At 44.0% G+C, this 26,056-nt stretch overlaps 1 protein-coding gene across 2 annotated transcripts in view; it reads right to left on the bottom strand.

Moving 5' to 3' along the window:
• CDK14 (cyclin dependent kinase 14) overlaps window positions 1-26,056 on the bottom strand; it is a 624,401-nt gene that overhangs the window by 179,400 nt on the left and 418,945 nt on the right. For both annotated transcript variants that reach the window (XM_014522234.2, XM_025210005.1), the window contains exon 10: window positions 10,419-10,482. In XM_014522234.2, coding sequence (XP_014377720.1) covers window positions 10,419-10,482 — 64 coding nt within the window. The remainder of the gene's footprint in view (window positions 1-10,418; window positions 10,483-26,056) is intronic.

Here is a 26,056-nt window from a genome sequence, read left to right as displayed (position 1 = left end):
TGAGCCAATGCTGAATACTCTTCCTTGGTGATGTTACCTGACTTCCACCCCTTATAGACTTCTTTTTTCAGATACAGGAGATCTGCAAGACCCCTATTTAGCCACGGAGGGTCGCCCAGCCCTTTTGCTACCTTTCCTACAGACTGTCGTGGATTTCCCTTGTGCTTCAAGGATTGCATCTTTAAGGAGCAACCACTCATTATGGGCTCCCCTCTCTATCAGATCATGGTTTCTCAAGGCCTCGGCAACCAGCCTCCTGAGCTTATAAAAATCGGCTTTCCTAAAAATCAAAGATGTCTACTTTGTTGACTGATTTTCCAGCTTTGCAATGGATAAAGTGATCAACTCTTGATCACTGTCTCCCAGCTTCCCTTCGATTCTCAGGCCACTCACTAGATCATCTCCTTTGGCCAGTACACCAGATCCAGGAGTGCCTTACCTCTTGTTGGCCCATAGACTTCTTGAGATAAGTAGAGTTCATCAATGCAGGTGAGAAAGCTACGCGACTGATCAGATTTGGCAGAGTGCTCATCCCATGAGATGTCAGGGTAATTGAAGTTGCCCATGACAACCATCCACTGACAGCATGCAGCCTCTGCCAGTTCCCTAGTGAATGCATGGTCAAGATCTTCCCCTTAATTAGGTCTGTAGTAGACTTCTATCGTTATATCCCCTTCACCACGTTGGCCCCATAATCTAACCCAGAGGATCTCAAGTCACCCTTCTTGGGTGCCAAACTCCACTTGGAGGGAAGTGTACTGCTCCTTCACATAGAGAGCTACAGCCCCACCCTTTCTAGCAATATGATCCGTCCTGTACAAGGTATAGCCATCTATATCTGTGGTCCAGTGACACGTGGAGTCCCACCAGGTCTCCGTTATTCCTATTAGATCATATTGATTTTTGTTTAGCAGAAGGGCCAGTTCCTTTCGTTTGTTCCCCAGGTACCTGGCATTTGTGTACAGACAAGTAAGCCTGCCACTGGAGGTCCTAGGCTTCCCAGCACTCCTAGAAGAGTCTTGTCCCTAGGCTGCAGTAGGAGCGAATTCCCTTGTGCTGCATGACCTACTGATTCTGCAGTTGACATTTGGTGTGCTTGCACTGGTGGTTAGCTGCCCATCCCCCAGCAAGCTTAGTTTAAAGCCCTGTCGAGTAGGTCAGCCATTCTGGCTGAGAAGAGCTTCTTTCCCATTGGAGTGAGGTGGAGGTTGTCCCTTCCCAACAGACAGATGCCTCCGCCTCTGAAGTGCAGACTATAGTCGAAAAGCCAAAGCCTTCATGATAGCACCAACACCACAGTCTTCTGTTGACTTCATCAATTTTTCTCTCCCTTCTGTGCCCATGACCCATAACAAGGAAGATTGAGGAAAAGACTATCTGTGCCCCCAACCCTTTGAGCCCCGCCCCCAGAGCCCTGTAGTCACTCATAACTCAGCTAGGATTGCTCCGAGGCATGTCATTTGTGCCCACATGGATGAGGAACATCGGGTAGGGGTCAGAGGGCCGGACAAGTTTCGGGATCCTCTCAGCTACATCTTGAATACAGGCACCTGGGAAGCAGCAGACCCCATGGGCCAAGGGGTCGGGGCAGCAGATAGCTCCCTCTGTCCCCCCATGAGGGAGTCACCCATGATGATCACTCTGTGTTTCTTCCTTGGGGTGGTTGCAAGTTGCCTTTCTTCCTTGAGTGCTGGAGCTGGTGGCTCAGCTGGCTCTATTGCTGCTGTGAGGCATTTGTATCTGTTTGTGAAGTTCCAGGGGCTGGTGACCCTGGTGCAGTGTGCCTAGGGGCCACAGTCAACCTTAATCCAGGCATCCCCTAGCTGGACTTCATGGGAGCTTCGCTTGTCCATCCTTGTCCTGCCAGCCATCTTTGCGCTTCCCTCTTCATTCTTCAGGTGAACAGTCTGGTGGTAAGAGTTGATCCCCTCTTCGCCACCCCTGATGGCACGCAGCCTCTGCACCCCAGCCTGGAGCTCCCCTATCCGGCACTTCAGAGACAACAACGAGGAGCAAACCTCACACAGGGAAGTGTCATCGCTCCTGACCCCAGTAGCCTACAGTCCTTCCTGGCAGCCCCCACAGCTGAGCCAAGGGCCCCATCTGTGTGGAGGCTGGAACCATGGGTTTTGTCTGGGTGGAGGCCTCAGTGGTGCCAGGTGTGTGTGTGTGTGTGTGTGTGTGTGTGCGCGCACACTGGTGGGGAGGGGGGTTACCAGACGCGATGGGGATCTTTGGGGTGCGGCACGTCACCACCACTGCACAGGCAGCAGTAGCCTGGGCTACTCATTGAACATGCTTAAGTTAAAGTGCCCCATATGCCATTTTGAAGCACAGAATGCTGAATACAAATGCACTGTGGGTGCTTTAACTAGAGCTGCTCTCAGAGCCATTCTAATTAAAGCATACCCCCTCCACTCTGGAGCATGTGTATAAACACCCATTAATTTTAACCTGAAACATAGAATAGGCTAAGCTCATATTTCATTTGAATGTAACACAGATGTTTAAGCAAAAGCTCTACATCAGTAGTGTTCAACCTTTTACTGCCATGGGCAAGATGAGAGGCCCAAAGCCCCTCCTGGTGCATGGGGCTCCATCTGGCCCATGGAACAGGCCCAGTACTGACCCTTCCTTGCCTGGTAGGCCAGAACTGGCCCCAGAGGGGCCTTATGGTAGAGATGCCAGGCACCACCCTTCCCTCTGGGATTGGACCACCTCCACATGGTAGCATTGAGACTTGCAGGCCCAGCACCACCCCCTCCCACCACTATTGGACCTTGAAGGTCTGGTGTTGTCCCTTTCCACGTCCTACACAAGGATTGGGCCCCAAGAACCTGGCAATTCTACCTCCTCCTCCGGCCCCCAACACCAGAATTGGGCTCTGGGGTACAAACCTGAAAGCTGGGATTGGGTATCTGATCCAGTATACCGGGCCCTAGACACCCTGTGGGTTTGGAAATTTGACAGTAGGGGAGCAGCACAACTGTTCCCCCAGTGCCAAATTTCCAGATCCACAGGGAGCCCCACAGGCTAGACGGCATGGCACCATAGGCTGGATCTGGCCCAAGGGCTGGGGGTTGAGTACCCTTGCTATGCATTGCATACTGGACATGCAGTGGGAATAAGTATACAGTGTTTAAGGATTATATCTTAGTAAAAGGGAAAAAATATGAAAAAAAACCATGACCTACTAAATGGACCTATGCAAGGGAGTGAGGAGATTCATGACTCACCTCCTGATCCTTCATGAGTTACCAATATTGCAGGTCACAAGGCAAGCAGTAAAATGGCTTCCATGGAGCTGGTACCCACTTTGGCATTCAGATTGGTAGACATGAGTAAATCCACACCTTCCATTCCCCTACCTAAAGCAGAAGCCACCACAGGTGAGCTAGCATGGAGGGGCTGGGTCTATTCTTGGGACAGCACATGTGTTTAAGCATGGCAAAGAACTTTCCAACATCTTCAAAATTTGTAAGAGGTAAAGGAACAAAAGTTTGCATCAGGCTAAGGCAAACAGGTGGGAAAATAACCTATATGAGTGCCTCATTTAGAGGTGAAATAAATTTAAAAAGTGTTTTATAGGCTGTGAAAGCTTCTGAAACAAGACTGTTGGCTAAACTTGGGCTTTCCATGGCTAGAATAGAAACGGATGTCATTCAACCTCAGAGAAGTATATTTATCTATTAAGGCATCTATTAAGGCATCAGGGGGCTTCCCCTGACCAATCTCTGTAAAATGCCCCTTATGTCATCATTTACACACTCGCTACAGTCTGCAAAAATGGGACCCATGGATCCTCAAGGGAGAAGAGATTTTTTAAACCAGCTAATGCAACACTTTTTAGATGTTGTTTCTCCCTAGTAAAATGTGATTAGCTGTTTATGGTTAAATCACAGCCTAACAATTAGTTACCTAAACTTGAATGCAAGCAAGAAATAAAATGAAATATTTTTTCAACTCTGCTTAGGGTTTATTATTATTATTATTATTATTATACGTAATATTTCATTTTGCTGCTCCACAAATATTTAATTAATTCCAAGGGGGTTTTGTTGTTTTGTTTTGTTTTACTGTAGAAATTGTTTATAACTGATACCTTCTGCTCAATGTCTATTGTTTTATGTTCTTAAACACAAGGCTTATAAAATCAAAGTCTTTCTTAAGCAGATGTTTATGTTTTTATCATCAGTGCCTTCCTTGTATTTCTTCCTTTCAAATAAGTTAGTATACTTACTGTTAGTAATTATTGGACTTAAAATTACAGTTCCTACATTCATGTCAAATGCAGAGTTATTTTGTTACAGACCCCTCTACATCTTGTGTGTATTATGCAATTACCTGAGTATTTGAAAAGGTCCAACCAGCTATAAAGTTATTGCTAGAAAATGCATAATAATTTCATTATGCATTTATGCTTGTTTTTTATCTAGCTTCAATTTGCACATGTAGCTTTTGCTCCCATGGCTGGGAGCCCCATCAGTTGATCAGAACTCCCAGCTGCAGGAGACCCATGTTCATGCCCAAGCTTGGGAGCTCTCATCTAACTGTAGCTCCCAGCCACAGGAGCACTTGTCCCTGCAGCTAGAAGCCTCATCAGCTGAGAGGGCTCCCAGCCACAGGGGTACTCCACACATCCCCATGACTGAAAGACCACAACTGCTGTAATCTCCCAGCTGCAGGGGTGCCCCAAACACCCTGTCGCTGGGAGAGCACAGCTGCAGCAATCTCCTACCTCAGGATCAGGCTCCCCCTGCATTGGCAATAAGGCATGATGGGATCTGATTTGTGATCCCACAGTCACACTTCCTGCAATGCAGGTATGGTATAGCAGGAGGTGTAACTGTGTGGATCATGAATTACATCTCTTCCCGCCTTTACCTGCATGTTTAGAGGGACCCTTAGGGTTCTAGTGAGCTCTCACAGCAGTTATGTGAGTGTTAAAGAGACCCTTTGAGAAAGAGAATCTACCCTGTGCTTTCTATTTCTAAAAATAATAAACTCACAAGGATGGAGTCAATTCAAATTCTGCAAGACCATTTCCGATTCACAACACAGTATACTGTGACTAAGGAAACAAAAAGACCAAGGAATCTCAGAACTTCAAATCTGAAAAGGAAAGCATTAACTCCTCCATTTGTTATAAAAATACTACTTACTAAACTCAGTGAAGTTCTCTCAGAAAAAAAACTCTTATCAGTTATAATTCAACCTAATGCAGGGGGTCCATCTACAAGTTAAGCCCCATAGGAAAGAAAGAAAGACTAGTTAAGCCTCTGTAAAAGCAGAGGAAGCAACCACTGCTTTTTCCAGAGACTGCCTTCTAGGAAGGTTAGTGTGGAGGGCAGCTTTTCAGGAATGGGTCTCTGATGTTAAGATGCAATGGGCCTAATAGCCTGGACAAGTAATAATATTCCTTACTCACACACAGGTTGGACTACCTGATATGGGGTGGAGCTTGCTTCATGTCTTGATCCTATAAACTAGAGGCAGGTATTCAAGAAGCCTGAGCCTGAATTGATTCAATCTTTGCAGGTTAGTCTAACCTGGCTAGGCTAAACCAGTTTGTAACTGTACAGACGTCCCCTCTGGACTGAAAAAATGCAGTGGCTCAGGCCAGAAGCCGGGGGGTGCTAGAGCAGTCCTCCCTTCCCTCTGACAATGCTGAGCTGAGGAGGGTGTGGCCAGACCCTGGCAGGATGCTGTGATTAGGGAGGGGTTCTCACTCCTGACCAGCCCAGCAGGGAATTGAAAACAGTGCTTATCACCCCTAACTCAGTGTTCATCACCCCGTTAAGAAAACAACAGAGGGATGTTACCAGCTACCTGTTGATTCTGCCTTTGTCCCGTCTACCACACCATGGCCTGTAGCCAGCATGTGGTCTGCTAGCTAACACACAGACATCTCTCTGCAAGGCAGAGGGGAGGGGGGAATTCCTGCTTAGCAAGGAGTGTTGGGGGGGGAGCAGCCTAGAGTCTCTGCCAGAGCTCCAGCCAGGGAGCAGAGGGGAAGGGCCAGCCCTGCAGTGGAGCAGATAGCCTGGGCCAGGCCAGAGAGCATGCCAGGATGCTGGAGGAGTCTGGTTTAACTTAAACCAGCAAGGGGTCTGGGACAGATATTGCATAAACCAGTTTGACCCAAAACAGTAATGTCTGATACCACATTCAATCAGATTTATTTCAAACTGGTTTAGCCATTTTCAAACTGATTAATGTGCACTAAACGTATGTTCTGTTGCAGGCTTAAACCAGTTTTTGATCACTTAAACTGGTTTATGTGCAACTTCTGTACCTAGCCCTACTGTAGATTTTGCTTCCCCAAATCAACCCACCTTTCACCAGCACACCCAAACACTTAGTTTTTATCTGTAGGCAAAACAGATTGCTATATAAAACAAAATCTTTCCATCTTTGTAGTTTCTAAAATCAATTAGAAGGGTTCAAGCAACCTTTTTGTCACTTTACAAAGAGCACTAAGGAGAATGGACAGGGCAAAGAAAGCTCTGAGCTTTCACTTTCACTGTGTACTTCAACAAAAAGAGGCTTTTCCTGTGGTTTTTAGGATCCTCATGTAAGCAAATGGGAATTGCTCAGCACACCTTACAGCAAGAGGCCCCAGAAAGATGAAATAGCTGCCAGCTAGGATGATAATTACTTTGACTTGCAAAACTGCATACTTCACTGAGGCAGAGAAGGGCTGAAGGAGACAAAGAACAATCTATAAACTCCTATGGAAATAGGGAAAATGTTGAGTGAGCATTTACCACCTTGCATTTATCTTGTTTCCCCCCACTGTACTGTACTACTGTATTTTTATGGCTAATATATATTCATAGCTGGCAAAATCCATGCCCTGGAACAGAGGAAACAAAAACAAATCTAAAACAATGGCCATTTTAAAAACAACATGCCCTAGCTATGTATTGCTAAATACCAACTGTTAATTTATTTCCAAATGTCCTTTTGTGGAAACCGGAAGAACAAATGAGTACTGCTTGTTGCATTTCTAATCCAAACATAAAATGAAACTAAAAAGTTTCTTGACTGCCATCTGCTGTTCAAAACACTTTTCTGACAAAAGGGCCAGAAAAACCTGAATGTGTTAAAAAGAGTGTTGTCTTTGGAATTTTGTTACAAATGGTGTTAAGAGTAAAACAAATGAAACTACAAAGAGTTAAAGTTACATAAAACTAGTTTTGCATTATATAATATCTATATAATGCAAAAATATAATAAAATATATATTTTTTACTGTAAAAAGTGCTTGGCTAAAAGGTCAGTGCTATGAATCTATGTGATGCTCTTATTAAAAGATTTTATTTTCATACATTTTTATGGTCTACTATGGCAAGCAGCTCTATATTCACCTTTTTATATAGGTCTTCGGGTCTACTTAGATCCCCAATTATGTAAACACATACATACAAAGTTAAAAAGAAAAGAGCCATGGCGGCATCTTAAAAACAAGAAGAAAGGAAACAATGGGACAAATAATAAACAACACTCAAATGCTTAAATGATTGACAGAACCTTTGGGCTAGGGACAGAAGTTGCACATAAACCAGTTTAAGTGATCAGACACTGGTTTAAACCTGTAACAGAATAGAAGTTCAGTGCACATAAACCAGTTTCAAAATAGCTTAATGGTTCAAGATAAACCTGGTTCAATGTAGTATCAGATTTAACAGATTTCTATCCCAGACCCTTTCCTGGTTTATGGTAAATCAGAGTCCCCCAGCATCCCAGCATGCTTTTCAGCCCTGGGCTGTGCTGTGCTGTGCTGTCTGCTCCAGAAGCCAGGGCTAGTCCCACCCCTCTGCTCTCTAGCTGGAGCAGGGAAAGGGCCATGGCCCAAAGCCAGCCCAGCATGGTCCCCTAAGGTGAAGGGGGCAGGGAGGAGGCTTATTCATCCTTCCCTCTCCTCTCTCACCAGGGGACCTGACAGGGATCCTGACAGGGGCAGCAACCCCATGGTGTCCCAGGGACTGCAAGCCTCTTCCTAATAGGCGGGCTGAGAAGGGACTGTACTGCTGGCAGGAGCAGGATGAGCAGAGCTGCTGCAGCCTGGGAGGGGTGAACAGAGGTGGCAGGGCTTGGAGGGGTGGCTACAGGGGATAAGGTGAATTTTGGGGTGGCCCTCCTAGAGTCGCCACTGCTTAGCCCCCTGTAGCCACCCCTCCCAACCTGGCCACCGATGCCTCTCACCCCAGCTCAGCTCCAGTCCCAGCTCCAGCCCCGAGCAGATGGTGCAGCTGGGCTCCGGGGGCAGTGCAGCTGGGCTCCGGAAAGGGACCTGCCTCTGAGGCCCAGCCCCACCACTATAGATTTCATGGACACATGAAAGGGAAGGGACCTCACAAGATCATTGGGTCCAGCCCCCTGCTCAAAGGGCAGGAAGTCAGCAGGGGTCAAATGATCCCAGCAAAATAGACATCCATGTGTTTTTGAAAGTATCCAGAGTAGGTGCTTGCCCCATCTCTGGGGTGAGTCTATTCCAGGACCTGGGGACTTGGACAGTAAAAGAAGTTTTTCCTTATGTCCAGCCTAAAACAGTCTTCCAGGAGTTTGCAACCATTGGACCCTGTCTTCCCATGGGGTGCCCTGGTGAACAGTTGTTCTCCCAGTTCCTGATGCATACCCATTATGTACTTATAGGCTGCCACCAAGTCACCCCTGAGCATCTGTACACCTCACCTGAGGCTGGGACTGGGGCTGGGGATGGAGCTAGGGCTGAGCTGGCCCGGCCCGTGGGTGCTGCTGAGGACAGATGCAGAGGGGCTGGGCCTTCCCCAGCCAGCAGTGGCTTGGGTTTGGGCTGCAGGAACTGTGCACCTGGATTACTGACAACTCCCTGCACCCATGCTGAGCCAGGCTGTCAGGGAGCTGCTCAGATAGCACCGCACAAAGCCTCCTGCCCCACCCCACAGCTGGGGAAGAGGATGAGGAAGAGAGCTCTGCCCGCTGCAGCAGCTCCCTGGCAGCCTGCCTAACCTGAGCACAGGGAGCTCAGAGCAAACTGGGCTGGGCTGGGCCATGGGGACAGGGCCCTTCCCAGTCAGAGGTGGGGCTTGGGCTGGGGCCACAGGAATTGTGAGCCCTGACTGCTCCTGGCTCCCCACACCCAGGCCTGGCCCAATTTGCACCTGGCTCCCTGTGCCCAGGCTGGGTTGGGCTGTCAGGGAGCCACTGCAGTGTGCAGGGCTCTCCTCCTCCTCCTTCTGCTCCTCCCCTACCATGGGGTGGAGGAGGAGTTTGGCTGTGCCCCTGCTCTTGCTGCTGGACCCTTTGGCACCAGCTGGGGGACGGAGTCTGGCCACACTCCCTTCCCCAGTTTTGAAAAGCCAGGCAAGGGCTGCTTCTCCCCCACCAGGCACACCCAGGCTAGGGTCCCTGAAGGCTATGGTGAGGGATTTAAATTCCTCCCCAATCATAACTCAGGCCTGCCAGGCCCTGGTTACACCCCTCCCCAACTCAGCTTCCCTTGGCCACTGCAGAAGAGAAGGGAAGGCTCGCGCTAGCAGCCCTGGCTTCTAGCCTGAGCCACTGCAGGCATGTGCCTGCATTTCCAGAATAAAAAATGAATGTCTACTCACTTGTGAATTAGTTCAATCTACACAGGTTAGACTAACCTGCAAAGATTAAATCAATTCAGGATTGGGTTTATTGAAGCTCTGTACTTAGCCCTAGAGTGTAACAATAAATAGAGAATGGAGAACAATTATATTTGAAACTAGTTAGTTATTAACATTAACAAGGTATAGAATTTGGACTGTGCTAAATCACAAAAGAAACTTCCTAACAGAAAGATCTATTAAGTCTGGAGAAAAGTTTTTCCAAAGTAATGTTAGAAGCAATATCAGTTATGCCATTTTAAACCTAGATTGTGAAAATGTTTGAAAATACAACACACTAAACACTGGCAATGGGAGGATCTAACACCAGAAGGATATGTATCTCCAGTTTCCTTTATCAAGTTGGTTTCCTCCTTTGGGACATTAAAAGGCACCCAAAGTAACTGCTCACCAACAATATTGTACCACATTGGCCTACCACCAACTAGAAATATAAGAGGCTTAGTAGCATGATCTGCTACCTGAATATGCTCTAATGTGTACAGATTATAACAAAAATGAAAAAAAAACCCACAGAGATGCATAAAATGAAGAAAAAAAAATAGCACAATGAAATGTGTAAAGTGAATGCACTGCTGTATGCTGATAAAGCGTTTGCTCCAACACTATTTTAGACAGTGCAACAGGTTATTTTAGACAGTGCTATAGAGTTCCACTAGCAAGTATGTTAACATGTGCCAAAAATTCCTAAGTGTCTTTTTCGCAACACTCCTGTCAGCTGGTGAGTAAGACTTTGAAAGGCATTTCTGGAAAGGGAATTCTTAAGAACTAGTTTAAACCTACCTGGTTTGAAATGGGGTAAAGAATGGACTCCTGGCCAAGTGTCTTCATTTGGTGTTCCAAGTACCTATTAGCAAAGGGGAGGAGAGAGAGAGAGAGAAAGACTCTTTAATTTATAGCCTGCGCACGCTTGGCAATTATATATAGAGCCATTTTTCCAAAGATCTCAAAGCACTTTATAGAAGCTTAATTAAAGTTTATATTGTAATGAAGAGAAAGGTTAATTGACTCATCACAAATGAGTCAATGACAAACAGTAGAGTAGATATAGCTGCTCTTAACTCCCATTCCTTCAACCTTCACTAATGAACTAAATCATCTATATATATTAAAGCTGGTTTCCTATTGACAAATGTCAACCTATTAGAACATCACAGACAGTAAAAATTGCAGAGACTAGTTCTTTGAGCTTATTAGAAAGAAAAATCTCTGTACTTATTAATAAACTGAATGGATGCATACAATTTAAACTATGTAGGAGCTTGCACAACTGCTGTTGGGACAGAAAAGGTACACAGAAGATGAAGACTGCATTATGAGCCAGATTATATAAAGGAGGGGGGCAGATGAATAGTTTATACTGAATTAAGAGATGGGAAAAAGACTTATCATATATCATCAGATTTGCATTAGCTGCTTTATGTCTGTTCTATCCAGGGTAAGTGGAAGATAAATCACAGTAATTTAACACAGTGGTGTAACTAAGGCAGGGCAACTGGGGCAGCTGCTCTGGGTCCTGATTTGGAGGCAGGGTCACTGGAAAAAACAGGTTGCCACTACTGCAGATGCAGCCACAGCCACAGCCACGCAATTGCTCTAGCAGTGTGGCACCAACCAAAAGCCATAGGTTCATAGGGAAGTAGGACTGGAAGGGACCTCACAAGGTCATTTAGTCCAGCCCTCTGTTCAAAGCAGGATCATCCATGACTAGACCATCTCAGCCAAGTGCCTGTTTAACTTGCTCCAGAAAACTTCCAAGGATGGAGATTCCAGAATTTCTCTAGGTAGCCTATTCCAAATCTTGACTACTCTCATAGTCAGAAAGTTCAACCTAATCACCAAACTAAATTTCCCCTGCTGAAGCTTGAGGTCACTGCTCCTAGTCCTGCCTCTACAACCACAGACAAAAGCCCATATCTATCTTTGCTGTACTCACCCTATTTGAAGACTTTTCAAATGGTCCCTTAGTTTTTTCTCCAAATGAAATAATCCTAGGCCTTTCAGCCTTTCCACCTAAATTTTGCTTCCCAGAATCCTAATACATTTTGCTGCTATGTGCTGGACTCTGCCCAAAACTGTTCACATCCTACTTGAAATGTGAGGCTCAAAATTGGACACAGTACTCCAGATCAGAGGCCTCACCAGTGCTGAATACAGCAGAAGAATCACTTCTCTTGAACTCCTATTAGCCAGGATGTTGTTGCCTTTTTTTTGGAACAAGAATCATAGGATCATAGAAAATTATGGTTGGAAGGGACCTCAGGAGGGCATCCCAGTCCAACCCCCTGCTCAAACCAGGACCATCCCCAACAAGATCATCCCATCCAAGGTTTGTCTAGCCAGGTGTTAAAAACCTCCAAGGATGGACAGTTCACAACCTGTCCGGGCAACCTGTACCAGTGTTTTACTACTCTCCTACTGAGAGAATTCTTCCTAATATCTAACCTAAACTTCCCTTGCTGCAACTCGAGATGATTGCTCCTTGTTCTGTCATCTATCACCACTGAGAACAGTCCAGCTCCATTCTCTTTCAAATCCTTCGTTAGGTAGTTGAAAGCTGATGTTGAACCCCCTCTCAATCTTCTCTTCTTTAGACTAAATAAGCCCAGTTCCCTCAGCCTCTCCTCGTAAGTCATGTGCCGCAACCCCCACACCATTTTCACTGCTCTCCACTGGACTCACTCCAATTTGTTCACATCCTTTCTGTGGTAGGGAGCCCAAAACCGGACACAGTACTCCGGATGTAGCCTCACCAGTGCTGAATAGAAGAGAAGTATCACTTCCCTTGACCTGCTGGCAACACTCCTACCAATGCAGGCCAGTATGCTATTAGCCTTCTTGGCAACAAGGGCACACTGGAATTTTATGGAAATTCAATTTTATGGAAATTGAAGTAAAAAGGGTATACTTCAGCCTTTTCTGAATCATCCATAACTAGACTGCCTTCTGCGTTCAGTAAGAGACTACCTATGGTTTCTCCGATCTTTCTCTTACTTTCAACACACTTGTAGGATCCCTTTTTATTCCCTTTTATGTCTCTTTCCAGCTGTATCTCAAACTGCATCTTGGACTCCCTAATCTTCTTTCTGCATGCCCATGAGATACTCTTATACTCTGTCCTAATTATGACCAAGTTTCCATTTTTTATAGGATTCCTTTTTGAGCTGCAACTCATTGATGAGATTGCTGTCTAACCAGGTTGGCCTTCTGTTACACTTCCCATTCTTCTGTCGTATCAGGATAGCTTGCTCCTGCAATCTTAAGAGGGCCTCATTAAAGTACAGTCAGTTGTCCTGGACTCCTTTTCCCCTCAGACTTGCCTCCCAGTGCCACCAATTGCCACCAATTGCCTGAGTTTGTTACAGATTCTTTTCTGAAGTCCAGTGTCCTTATTCTGTTGCTCTCCCCCTCAGGATCATGAACTCTATCATTTAATGGTCGCTGTCACTCAAGTTACCTTCCTGTTTGTGAGCATTAAATCAAGAAGAGCTTCTCTCCTCACTGGCCTTTCTACCATCTGCACCAAAAAGTTATCCTCAACACTCTCCACTAATTTGCTGGACTGCTTGAGCACTATTGCGTTTTCCTCCCAAAAGATGTCCCATTATTTAAAGTCCTCCATAGAAACCAAGTCCTGCCGTCTGGAAGTTTCCATCACTAATTTAAAGACTTCATCCACCTCCTCCTCCTGGTTTGGAGGCCTGTAGCAGACACCCACCATGACATCTACTCTCCCCTCTGATATTTATCTGGAGGCTTTCAACAGGCCTACCTTTCACCTTCTAATGCACCTCTGAACACATGTACATCAACTTTATATAGGGCAACATTGCCTCCTTTTTCCCCTGCCTATTCTTCCTGAACAAGCTATACTCATTCAAGGCACCACTCCAGTCGTATGAACTATTCTACCATGGCTCCATAATTCAATTATATCATAATTCTCTGCTTGTACTGGGACCTATGATTCTCTCTCTTTGTTCCTCGTGCTTCTCACATTACTGTACAAACACTTCAGGTATCTGACTATCCTATCCTCTCCCTGGAACACTGTTTTTGCTTACTACGTTTTTATCCAGGTCTGCAGGCTCTTTACTTTCCTCTCAGCTTTTCTCTCCATACCTCATGGAACCTAGCTGAAAGCCTTCCTCACTAGGTTAGCAAGCCGGGACATGAAGACACTCTTCCCTCTCTTCATCAGAGGTTGTGTCCTTGTTGTGTCAATCAGGTGGACTCTGTGATCAAAGAAGCCCAAGCCTTGCTGGTGACACCATCTATGCAGCCACATGTGCCTACTCCTAGCCAGGCCTTTACTCTCGACTAGAAGCATCAACAAGAACACTACCTGGACCCCTGTCCCCTTCACCTTTGCACCCAGAGATGTGTAGTCATTTTTTATCTGTTCAAGGTTGCCCCTGGCAGTATCAGTGCCCCCGTGGATAAGCAGCATGGAATAGTAGTCAGAGGGCTGGATGAGTCTCTTCTATAATGTCTTGGATATGGGCTCATGGCAGGAAGCACACCTCCCAAGCTAACAGGTTAGGGCATCAGATAGATGTCCTCATGCTCCGCAGGAGGAAGTCACCAACAATCACCACCCATCACTTCTTCTTGATAGCAATGGTCTCGATCCTCCCTCTTCTAAGGTACATGGCTTGGCCTCCCCTGTCACTGGAGTGGGCTCCTTCTTATCCTTTGCAGTGTTCCATATTCTTCAGCTGGACAGCCACAGGTTCAGAATAGTGCTTTCTGTTACCAGAGGTGACAAGCTGCCCGCTTCCACCTTCTAGAGAACCAGTGTCTTCCAAAGTCTTCTCTGGCTGTGCCTCTTCCATGATGCTGGAGGTCTCTGTGCGCCGAGTCAATGAAAGCCTCAAGCTAGTGGATGCTTCTTAACCACTGTCTCTTTATATAGCAGTTTCCCTGGCCACCTGACCATGTCATTACAACTCTGACTTAGCAGCTGGTTAATTGAGAGCAGTTCAGAGGTGTAATAGAGTATCTCTGGGCCAGGGGAAGCAACAGTGCATGGGGCAGTGGGGATTCCTGATTCTGGCAGTGCAGCCAGCAGGCAGCAGCAGTAGAGACTTAATTTTCAGCCCTCATCCTCTCCCCCAATTCCCAGTCAGCAACTAGGGCTACTACTGCAGTTGGTCCCCCTTAGTTACACTACTAAAACAGTTACTGTGTATTAACTAATGCATATTTAGGCTCCTCTGCTCCCCAACCAGATATAATTTGTTTATCTGTCCATGCCCAAAGAAAGATTTTAATTTTAAGCTGAAGGCAAGGGTCATAAAAAATGCAGTCCAGCATCAACTCATGCAATAGGTTCTACTTTTATTCTCTGCAGAAATATTATTGAAGGTGGAGGTTTAGTTTAGTACACAAGACTCTGCATAATACTGAGCAGAACCTGTGTGAATAAGGGCTTTAATAAAGAGCACTCCTTTCCTGCTCCCCCATCCCCAAACTTTACAGGAATACTATGACCTCTCCTTCATATTGTGCACTTGGCCAGTTACTTATACTTTGATATTTCAAAACTGGATTGCCATAATGCACTCCACTTGGAACTATGCACTTAGGTAAACAAAATTAGTTGAAGACACAGTGGTCTATTTATTAAACGTAGCTACATGCTGAGCACAAATTGCAGTGGCGTTTGAAGATCTGTTCTAGCTGCAGTTGAAACTATTGGTTTTCCTCTAAAAGAACCCAATTGATTTGGGACCTGACAGATTGTCATTATTTCTCCATGTCTTTCTAGCACAGCTAAGATACGTGGAGGTCTTCAAGCTTGAGCTCCCTCAATGTAAATGATGAAGTTGCAGCAAGGGGTCTTCATTAAGGGCCTGCAAACTTTGAAATTCATTCCTCTCTTAGCCCAATTATTACCAATTCTGTTAAGATTCACAGAAAGCTCCATCTCTTCTCTCCAGTATTTGCTTTTAAGGTGAGCAGAGTCAGAATGACCATTTTTGTGTGAATAGCATGAAGAGATTTTTTAGTATTTTTCCCTATATAAACCAAGGAAAATTTTGCATATTGTACAACCTGGATTGATTTTAAATTAGCCATTATTTTAGATGAGATTCACATGCATTTAGCAAAATTAAATTGAAGCCAGTTCCCAAAGTAATCTAAAAACTTGGGTGAACTTGGCTCTGATTATGAAATACAGGAGTCAGAGAACAATGAACTGGTGCAACCAAGGAAGCAACTCCGGTTTCAAAAGCAACACAGGGACCAACACACCTGACTTTGCTGTGCAATCATTTTTGTACTAAAACTGTGTTGTCACTCTTCTCCACATCCTTTTTCACTCATTGCTCTTCTATATACTTTAATAAACCCATCTCCACAGCACCTAAAAGGCAGCTACAAAATGAATTCTGTTTAAAGGGGGCACAACCTCTCTACAGTTCTTTGCTTTAGTTACTAGCTGCTCTCCTAGTAAAAAGATATTGGGTTTCTGACTTCCATCCTTCGACCCCCTCCCTTTGGAGTTTTAGAGAGAGTTACTTTGGAGACCAAAATGGTGAATGGGGCTCTTGGGAACTAAGGAAATTAAAGACAAAGATTATAGTGATTTTTTTTACTTGCACCTCCTGCAACATATATGAGCTGAAATTGGTTGAGCAATCTAGAATATATATTATGAGAAGTAAATTACATAAGGGTGACCAAGTTCTCATCTGAGGGATGAGGAGTTGGTTTTATAGATCTCTCTCATCTCACCTCTCACCCCTCACTCTCTCTCTCTATATATATCCTTAATTTAAGAAAAAATGTTTAGAGCCGAGGTCCAGGACTCTGAGCCCTCTACTGTTATCCCTGTCTCTGCCACAGATTTACTTCACAACCTTTGGCAGCTTCACTTAAATTTCTCCTTCTGTGCCACAAGTTTGGCAGATAGGATAATTCTTCCATACAAAGTGGAGAAAGTAAGTTTTGATGTGTTGAAAGCACCAACCTATATGATTTAAAACATGAGTACAAAGACAAAAATCTCTGCTCCAAACACTTTTCTAACTAAAAAGTAAGTTTTTGGTGGATGCATATTAACCTAATTAATGCAAAATAATAGCATTTTAAATACTAATCAAGAGGAGCAAATACTGAGAATTTGAGTGCCAGAAGCCAGGGAAAGTCAAGCACTAGAGTTCAATATTACATGGCCTCTGGGGTATGGGATACATATATTAATGACTACATTAATGTTTTAGTTGTAATTCATTGTTTTCAATATTTATAAACGAATCTCTAATTACCACTTCAAAAAAAGACAGACTATGCTAGAGAGGTGCCTCCCATACAGTGCCACCTTCCCATCTTTTTTTTTCTTTTCATTGCTGTTAATGATTAAGAAGAGTGTAGTACGGCGGTAAAGGCAAGGTTTAAAATCCAGGAGACAACTCAACTTCACTGTGTTGTGATTAAATAAAACATTTACATAGTTCTTTACAAAGCAATTTTCTTCTAAGAAAATCCAGCTTGTGTAAATCCAGCTCCTACCAGCAACTGTGTATTGTTTCTGTCAGACCAGCAGAGGGAGCCAACAGATTAAAAACAGAAAGATTTTTCCACTTGTAAAGTTGAACAGGGTGTATGTTCAGACTTCGTAAACTTTACAGCATGTCTTAGCAATTTGAAAAAGAACCCCTCTGTGTCCCTATATACACCAGGGAAAACTTTGCATGTTCTACAACCTGGATTGGTTTTAATTATTTTAGATGAGATTCACATGCAATTAACAAAATGAAATTGAAGCCAGTTCCCAAAATAACCTTGGCTTTGATTATGACATACAGGAGTCAGAGAAAGATGAACAGCAACTCTGGTTTCAAAAGTGACATAAGGCCCAACACACCTGGCTTTGCTGTATGATCATTTCTGCATTGAAACGGTGTTGTCACATCTCCACACCCTTTTTCACTCATTGCTCCTCTATATACTCTAATAAACCCATCTTCCCAGAACCAAAAGCCAGCTCCAAAATGGGTTCTATTCAAACTAGGACACAACTACAGTACTTTACTACAGTACTTTACTTTAGTTGGAAGCAGCTCTTCTGCTAAAAAGACACAGGGTTTTCTGACCTCTATCCTTCAACCCCCTCCTTTAGAATTTTAGGAGGAGGTGCTTTGGGGATCAAAAAGTTGAAAGAGCCTCTTGGGAGCTAACAAAACTACAGGCAAAGATTACAGAGTGAATTTAAATTGTTAGGATATCCAGACCAGCTCAGCACACTGGTGAGGATGTCTGACCATCATCACTGTGCCAGCCAGGGCCGATGTAAATGGCTGGGAAGATAGCTGCCTAGGGCACAAAAGTGAAGGACGTGGCAAAAATGGCATGCACACAACTCACACATGCTCATTGAGATGGGCCTTTGGAGTCTAGGCATATGAAGAAGCAAGCATGGCAGCTCCAGCAAAGACCCCAACCCAATGGACACACTATCCTAACCTCTCCCTGATTCTCCTTTTCACATTCTGCTCTTCTGTTCTCTTGGCTTTTCACTTGATAAACTCCACTCTACAAAGCCAAGGTGGTGGGATGAAATAGCCAGAGAACAAGTTAAAAGAAGGAATCCGAGAAGGAAGCCATAGCAACTGCTGTTATGACCAGCAATTTTCTCTGTTTAAAACTGCAAAAGCTCCAATTTAAAAAACAAAACAAAAACTCACAAATTCTCTAAACCCCCAAATCTGTTTTTCAGTTATTAGAATTAAACACCACTATATATATATAGGTATCAGCTGAATACAATACTTTATTGATATATTTAGTTTTAAAGCAACTTGGAAACCTACCAGTGCCTCAACCAGTGCAACCACTATAATAAAATAAATTCTAAACATCTATAAATTTTGGCATTTGGTTTTGGGTTTTTTATAATGGAAAATCAGAGCTCCCCCTGCCCCCTTTGCTCATCAGGACATGGGTCCAGTTGTGGCTGCCCCCACCCTTCCCTCCTGCTCTGTGGCAGCGAGCAGCCCTGATATGCCGGTGTTGTGTCCATGCCATTGCCCCTTGCTCCTGACCCACAGCCCCCCAGCCCTGCCAGTGCCCATCATTCCCCACCCACAGCCCCCTGGACCCTGTTGGTACCCCTATCACAGGGGTACACAGCCCCTCTACCTCTGCAGTGTCCCTCACTCCCCAAGTGCAGCCCCCTGCTGGTGCCCTTCACTCCCCACCCACAGCCTCCTGGGCCCTGCTTGTATCCCTCACTCTCCACCCACAGCCCCCGGCTCTCCCACCTCTGCTGAAGCAGCCCCCAGTTGCCAGGGCTATGGGACAAGGGACCCAGGTCTACAGTCCCCTATGTTCCCCATCAGTGCCCTAGCTCCGGCTGCCACCCATGGGAGGCGGTGGCTGCTGTGCTGAAATGGAGAACGGAGCCTGGCTGCCCCTTCCGCACAGGCAGCACGGGTGGAGCAGAGCCCATTGGGGGTGGGGAGGGGCAGATGCCCGCTGCCCGCTATGGGCTCAGGGCTCTCCACCCTGCTGCCGACCCTCTCAGACCTCTGTGGCCCCGTGGGTGAGACCCAGCACAGCAGGGCGCAGCGGGGCCAGGCAAGGAAGCTCACTGCTGCCACTGGAAGCTCCGCGCCACCATGGCGAGGTACACCCTGCTCATCTGGCAGCAGTGAAGGGCACAACTTCATGCTGCCATCCCCGTTGCTGCCAGGTGGGCAAGTGGTGTCTCATCATAGAAGCATGGGGCTTACGGCAGTGGCACCAAGCTTCCCTACCCCACTCTGCCCTGCCATGCCGGGTCCCTCCCACTGGGCTGCGGAAACCCTGGGGGGAAGGAAGCAGGGAAGGGAGCCTGAGTGTGCAGAGGGGAGCCTACCCCTACCCTGTGCACAAATCTGCAGGGCATGCGTCCCCATGCCTCCCCCAGGAATATGAGCAGTGGCGGGCAGCCAGACCCTCCCCCTCCCCCTGCAAATGAGCCACCCATGGCTCTGTCCCACTCCCTGCCCAGGCCCTGCAGCCACACATTCTGGCCCCAGGTCCCAAGCCCCATGCACCACCCAAACTGGGCAGCACCCCCAGCCCCAGCCCCATGCCCAACTCTCTCCCTCCGTCACTATGCAGGCCTCAATCCCCCATCCCTGCTGCCAGACTTAGCTGTGGGACCCGCTCTCCAGGCTGTCTGGAAGCCACGTGCATGTGTTCATGCACATATACACATGGAGATCCCTGCCTGACCACTTTCCTCCCGCTCCCACCATTTCCAGCGTTATTTTCTTCTAAAGGAGAAAATCCAGATTTTTCTCCTTAAAATGAGAAAATGCAGGTTTTACCAAATTTTTCTGTGGTGAACAGAAAACCCGGATCCCTGGTCATGACCAACCTTCCTTGATTGATCAGACACCTTGTATCCTGAGAACATCAACAAAAGCCATATTTCCTGCCTTTTTATTATCGCTTTTCTTCTCCTCACTTGATTGTCTTTCTGTTTTATCAAAAGCAGAAAAGGAACCACTTTTTGCAGTGTGCAAGTTTAACAGAGCTAGCCTTTTCTTTCCCATTAGAAAGAATTGCTAGATAGCAAAAGTGACTATTATTCTTTCTCTGAGAGGCTTTGATTGCATTTGTTTTGCCTAACTATTCAGTTGTAAATGTTTTTACGTTTATATTTCAATTATTTTCTTTTTTCACTTGTAACCTACCTCATACATTTCCAAACTTTGGCATGAATTTTCTAGTGTGTGTTCTATGGAAACAGGCAGGCTGAGGTCTCTTTTGAAGTGTTTGATATTGTATGGTTACAGCATTATGTTAATACCTTTGGCTCTTTGGACTCATTTATTCCATTGAAATTACCACCAAACTACTTTAATTCTCACCATCTCTCTTTCTTTTTCAGAAGCAAGGCTAGAGGCTAGTCTTATTTACATGAAAAGAAACTGGTTCATATTTAAATGCCACATTTATGTTAATGTAAGATGGCAGAAAGCTCCTTACAGCTTCCTACCATATTTTCTAGACTATAACATGCTCCAGAATATAATACATGACTTGTTTTTGAAAAGCAGAATATAGAAAAAATATTTTTCCATAGTTATGGCTACATAGAGAAAGAACAGAGCCTAATATTCAGGTGGCTCATCCTCACTTTCTTGCTCAACTAAATTTAAACCCCAGCTGTTGCTGAAGAATGGTCTCTATGAAGGGATCTATCATTTTGAAAAAAACTAAAGAGACTCCAAGGCTATAAAATAGAAAGAGAGAAACCAGAAGCAGCTAGCAGATATCAAAATTCCCTTACAAAAGGTTAACTTGAATAGTGGAACATCAAGATCATTAAAAAGGAGGGACAACTGTTAACACTTTTGAAGTAAAAAACAATAAGTCATTAAGTCATCTGAGTCCTTGCCTGAATAGTCACATAACAGCTGCTGCACTATGGAGAAAGAATCAAAGCAGAGTGCTTCTATTCCATTCAAAAATTGTCTTCCTAGTTTATATACTTCATATTTGCCAACTTCCCACACCCCAATTTTGGAGGGCTGAGTTTGTGGGAAAAAAGTGCATATTGCATGCAAGAAGATATAGCATCCAGCACAAGAGAAGAATGATGATTTTCCACACAGATAGTGTCAGGCTGTTGCCTTAAACCTGGGGCCCCAGCCTGCCTGGCATGATCACTCATCTTGGTCTGCCACCTCCACAGCAGAGCACTGGGACAGACACAGGTGGCCAGAACCCTCTAGCTGGGACATACCCATATGTCCACTTCCTACCACTGGAGTGGCCAGACAGGGTCAGTTTATCCCCTCATCCCTTCCAGTATAAAATCTCTGAGCAGGTAGAGGAAGTATCTGGCTAACAAGGTTCCATCTTGTACCTGGTTTGTTGCACCCTTGGCTTGTGCTGCTACTGACTGACAGATTCTTTGGATACCTCACCTGGCTAGCCTCCCAACCTCACTCTCTGCCTGACCCTCTGGATACCTGGCCTGGCTCTGGGCTGATCTCCCAGATACCCTAATCCAATTAGCCCTCTGACCTTGCATTCTGCCTGACCCTCTGGATCCCCGACTCAATTCCCCAAACAGATCTCTCAGATTATGGTTTCCTGGCTTCTCCCACACCCTGAGGTGACCCCCCACCCCCAAACATGGCCACCCATGACAGAGAAGAAGCTATTATGGACAGTATGCCCAGGGAAGATATGGGATGTATTAAGGAATAGGGTTGGATTAAGAAACGATGGGGTTTTATTGCATTACCTTCATTTTTTGAATTAGGAAAACAGAATTTTTTTTTAAATCAATTTATTTTAATTATTTTCCTTCAAAAAGGGCTGAGATTCTTTCAAACATGGCCACCCTACTTGCTGATTTACCACATTGCATTGGGAGAGTTCCTGTCTATAACTCATCATAAGAGATTATGACTGTCTTGACAATCCAGTTCAAAGGCATGAATTAGGCCACCAACATCTCCTTCCCTGGGACCCAGCAATGACATTTCCAAATTAGCATTCTTGTGTGGTGTCAGCAATGGTATGACTGAAGAGATGGAGTTTCACGTGTTCGTATTTTAATAAAAAGGTGATTTTTTTCCCTGCAGAAATCATATCATTTTCACAAAAAGATAATTTAGTCAAAAGCCCAGGAGCAGGCACCATTTTACTTATATAGAAGGTTTTTCCAAGCAAGAAAAGCCATCCTGACTACTCTTGATATATGCTGCTGAGACTAGGACTATCACAACCAGTCTGTACTGCAGCAAAGCCTGCTCATAGGGTCATTTCTTTTGGTGAATAAATCCCCATCTTGTTGCTGAGAAGTTTATCTGATCTGTTCCCTCAGTGATGAGGGGTCATTTGTTGTGCTCCCATAACTACAGGCACAAGCAGAAAGTGAAGATGGCACTAAGTTAAAAACAAACAAACAAAAACAGACAATGAAGAAAAGAAGTGCCTGTCCCAGGCAAAACAACTGCAGTGAAGCTCTCCTCCAGATAATTCATCTTTATTATAATACTCAGCAAGTTTCATCATACTGATTTCCATGATAAGACCAACATTGCTACCAATGACAGTAAGGGATATATTGTGGTGGAACAGAAGAAAGGGTAACATACAAATTTTGCTTTTTCATATTCATATTTGGCCTTTGTAGAAAGGATTTTAAAAGGTTAGAAGTAACTATCACTATATCAGATATGCTGACTTGGAGTCTCCTGACTGACAGTTGCATCTACTTATCTTACTCTGCAGGGTATGGTGTATGGGAGTTAGGAGTCAAGTATAATAACGAGAAGAGAGAGAGAGAAAGAGATGGTATGGTCTCAATATCAACATTATTTTTCATGTACAAGTATGTCAGGAGGTTAGCCATTCAGTCTCCTTAAAAGGCAATAAATCTATCAGTTAGCATTATACACTTACACATGTACTAGATATAGGGCAAAGAAATTTGCCCCATATGCAGTACTTATCTCTGGCAAGTTACTAGATATTTAGAGATCACTAGAGTAACTGGAAAATTATATAATCCCTTCTATAGGAAGGACACTGACTATTAATTAATAGATAATTGCAATAGAGCATTTGGGGATACATACATACATACATACATTTAGTTATTTGGATTTGCACACAATAAAAGATCATCCAGATATCTGTTTCAACTGTTCTTGACATAACTTAAAATTATCAAAACATTATTCTATTATTATTATTATATTAAAGTGCGGTGATTCCACATAGCCCTAACCAGGAATATAAGCTTAATTAAAACTTAAAACAAAAGAAAATAGATCACCACCTACTTGCTAAGGCACAGAACTGGGATGAAGGAGAACCAAATTAAATTCCCTTCTATGTCACAAACTTACTCTCCATGGCTAGGTAGAGGCATTGAAAAAGCCCAAGGCAGAATCAATCTAAGTGATATGGTTTTCTGTAAGCAACATAGTTTAGATCGGTAGCAAACAAAAACACACATTAACCCCCTGGTGGCAGAGACAGGGGATGGACAAATATTAGACTGGGTTCTGCCACTTTTAAACGAGTCTGTCTGTGCTGAACTTCTATTACGGGTATAGACCGCTTTTGCGTACTAACCTTCTGTTCTGTTACAGGTATAGATTGGTTTCCAATCACTTAGACCAGTAAAAGTGTAATGTCTGTACCTGGCCCATGTTATCTTTGGCAAGTTATTTAAATTTTCCCTGTACTTCAATTCCTCACCTATAAAATCAGGATAATACTACTTCTTTTCTTCATTCTTTGGTCTACTTTGTCTCTCAGGAAGTAACTCTATGAGGCAAGAAATGTCTCTTACTATGTGCACATGCAGTACTTAGCTTTATAAGGCCCTGATTCCAGGTGCTATTGTAAAACAATAGCCAACATTCTCCTTAATTGTCAATAATTAAACATCATCACAATTATCATCTCTTTTCCTAACAGGCACAAACTGTGAGATGATACTATACATTAGGCATATGCAGAGGAGACAGTCATTAGATCAGAATAAGATGCATTCATTTTGCAACCGAAAGGAAAACATTTGACTTAGACACAAAAATATATTTAAATTTAGTTTTTTAAAATTTTACTATAAACGTGTTGCTTATTATTGCTACTTTATTTCTTTGCATAATTCTACTACAATAACTGAATATTTACAAGTGATACATGATGTGAAGAAAATATTTTTTTAAATCACAGCCAATGCAATAAGCTAGTGGCACAGGTGCTCACTACTCACAGCTGCAAATGAAGTATATTGTGAATGTATTTAATGTTACATAATGCTAAGTGCTCCAGATCCTCAAAATGGCAGCCCAAAGAAAAAGAGGGCTGGTCAAAAAACTTGATGAATTCTTAGCACAAATATTTTGTTGAAAAATAGATAGATAGAAATAGACAGATAAATAGTTATAAATAAATTAATAAAATGTACACACAAACACATATATATGCATAGAGACACAGGCAAATACATCTCTAGGCAACACTTTTATTCAGGAAACTTGAAATTCTTTCAGTGCACTGGAGAAAATAGAGTATTGACTGACAGGCTGCTAATGGCTATCGTGTCCACAAGAGCAAGACTCAGGCTATAAAAAGGGAAAAGAGCATTTACCAACAAAGCAACTACTAAGCTCTCTTCTGCTGTTCAGTGAAGTGATACTGTTTGGGGAAAAATACAAGTTGCTAGAGTCTATTTTCTCCTGTGCAGCATGAAGAAATCAATAAAAACAGAAGCGCGTTTATCTGAAATAAAACTGACACTTTCAGCCACTATGCAGTATTTTGTTATCCCATCACATGAAAAAACACCCATCAACACATGAAAAACATCCACCTCGATGCATGAACGGTGTTTTATTCTTGAATCTATTCAAACTAAGATTTAAGTGCCACGTCAGTAAGAATAAGAAAAGCAGACCAGATACAGTTAATACTGACCTGCCCATAAACCTTGAACAGAATACAAAATTAATTAAAATTCAATTCGTGCTTTGTGGTTCTGGCAAGGACCAACAGCAGAACTTCAAAGCAACATGGACAAAATATCTATTCTTGCCATACTCTGTCAGAGTGAAAACAGAAAGTTACTAGGAAACTATTTTACCATGTGATTTCTCACCTAGTTTAGCAAACTTAAACTGATTCCAATCATTTTTGAGTATTCACCCACATCAAACCATTGCAATTTATCCCAGCGCTGGCTATGTGCCATTCACAGGACTTCAGTAGTACAATCACTCATAATTCTCTTTGTGTAGGGGTAACTGAAACCATTTTTAGGGTGTAATGGCAGGGACCCAGCATATTTTTGCTGAGCAAGAGTAAGAGGATGGAGACTGAAGGCTGCACAATGGGATTCCCCCTTTTTGTTGTGCAGGGGCATGAATTCATCCAGGCTCCTACACAACAAAATAATGAAACACAAGAATGTGTGTAAATTAGTGAAAATTAGAGCTACTTCAGTAACCTCTAGAGCAGTGATTTTCCGCCAGGGTGCCAGACACAAACCAAGAGATTTCATATAGAAATCCATAGTTATGGTCTTTTTTAGTTATTTGCAACAGAAACAACTACTCTATTAATTTTCTGTGGTCAAAAAAAAGAGTGAAAATTAAAAGTTGGCACTTTTCAAGAGGTGCCTCAAGTCTCTCCAGGGGTGCCCCAAGTCGAAAAAGATTGAGAACCACTGATTTAGAGACAAGATGCGTCTTGGTACAATACTTACAAAGGTCCCATCACCAGACGCTCTGAGATTTATACTACACTTTTCTCTTCAGAGTGGTTACTCCAGGGGTAGGCCAAGTATGGCCCGTGGGCTGCATCCGGCCCATGGGACCCCTAAATATTTTAGAAAATTAATTTTTATCTGCCCCTGCTGCCTGTCAAAGATGACCGGCACCAGTGACAAC

The sequence above is a fragment of the Alligator sinensis genome, unplaced genomic scaffold (assembly GCF_000455745.1).
Source record: "Alligator sinensis unplaced genomic scaffold, ASM45574v1 scaffold479_1, whole genome shotgun sequence".
NCBI lineage: Eukaryota > Metazoa > Chordata > Crocodylia > Alligatoridae > Alligator > Alligator sinensis.
This window is presented reverse-complemented; position numbering and strand designations above follow the sequence as displayed.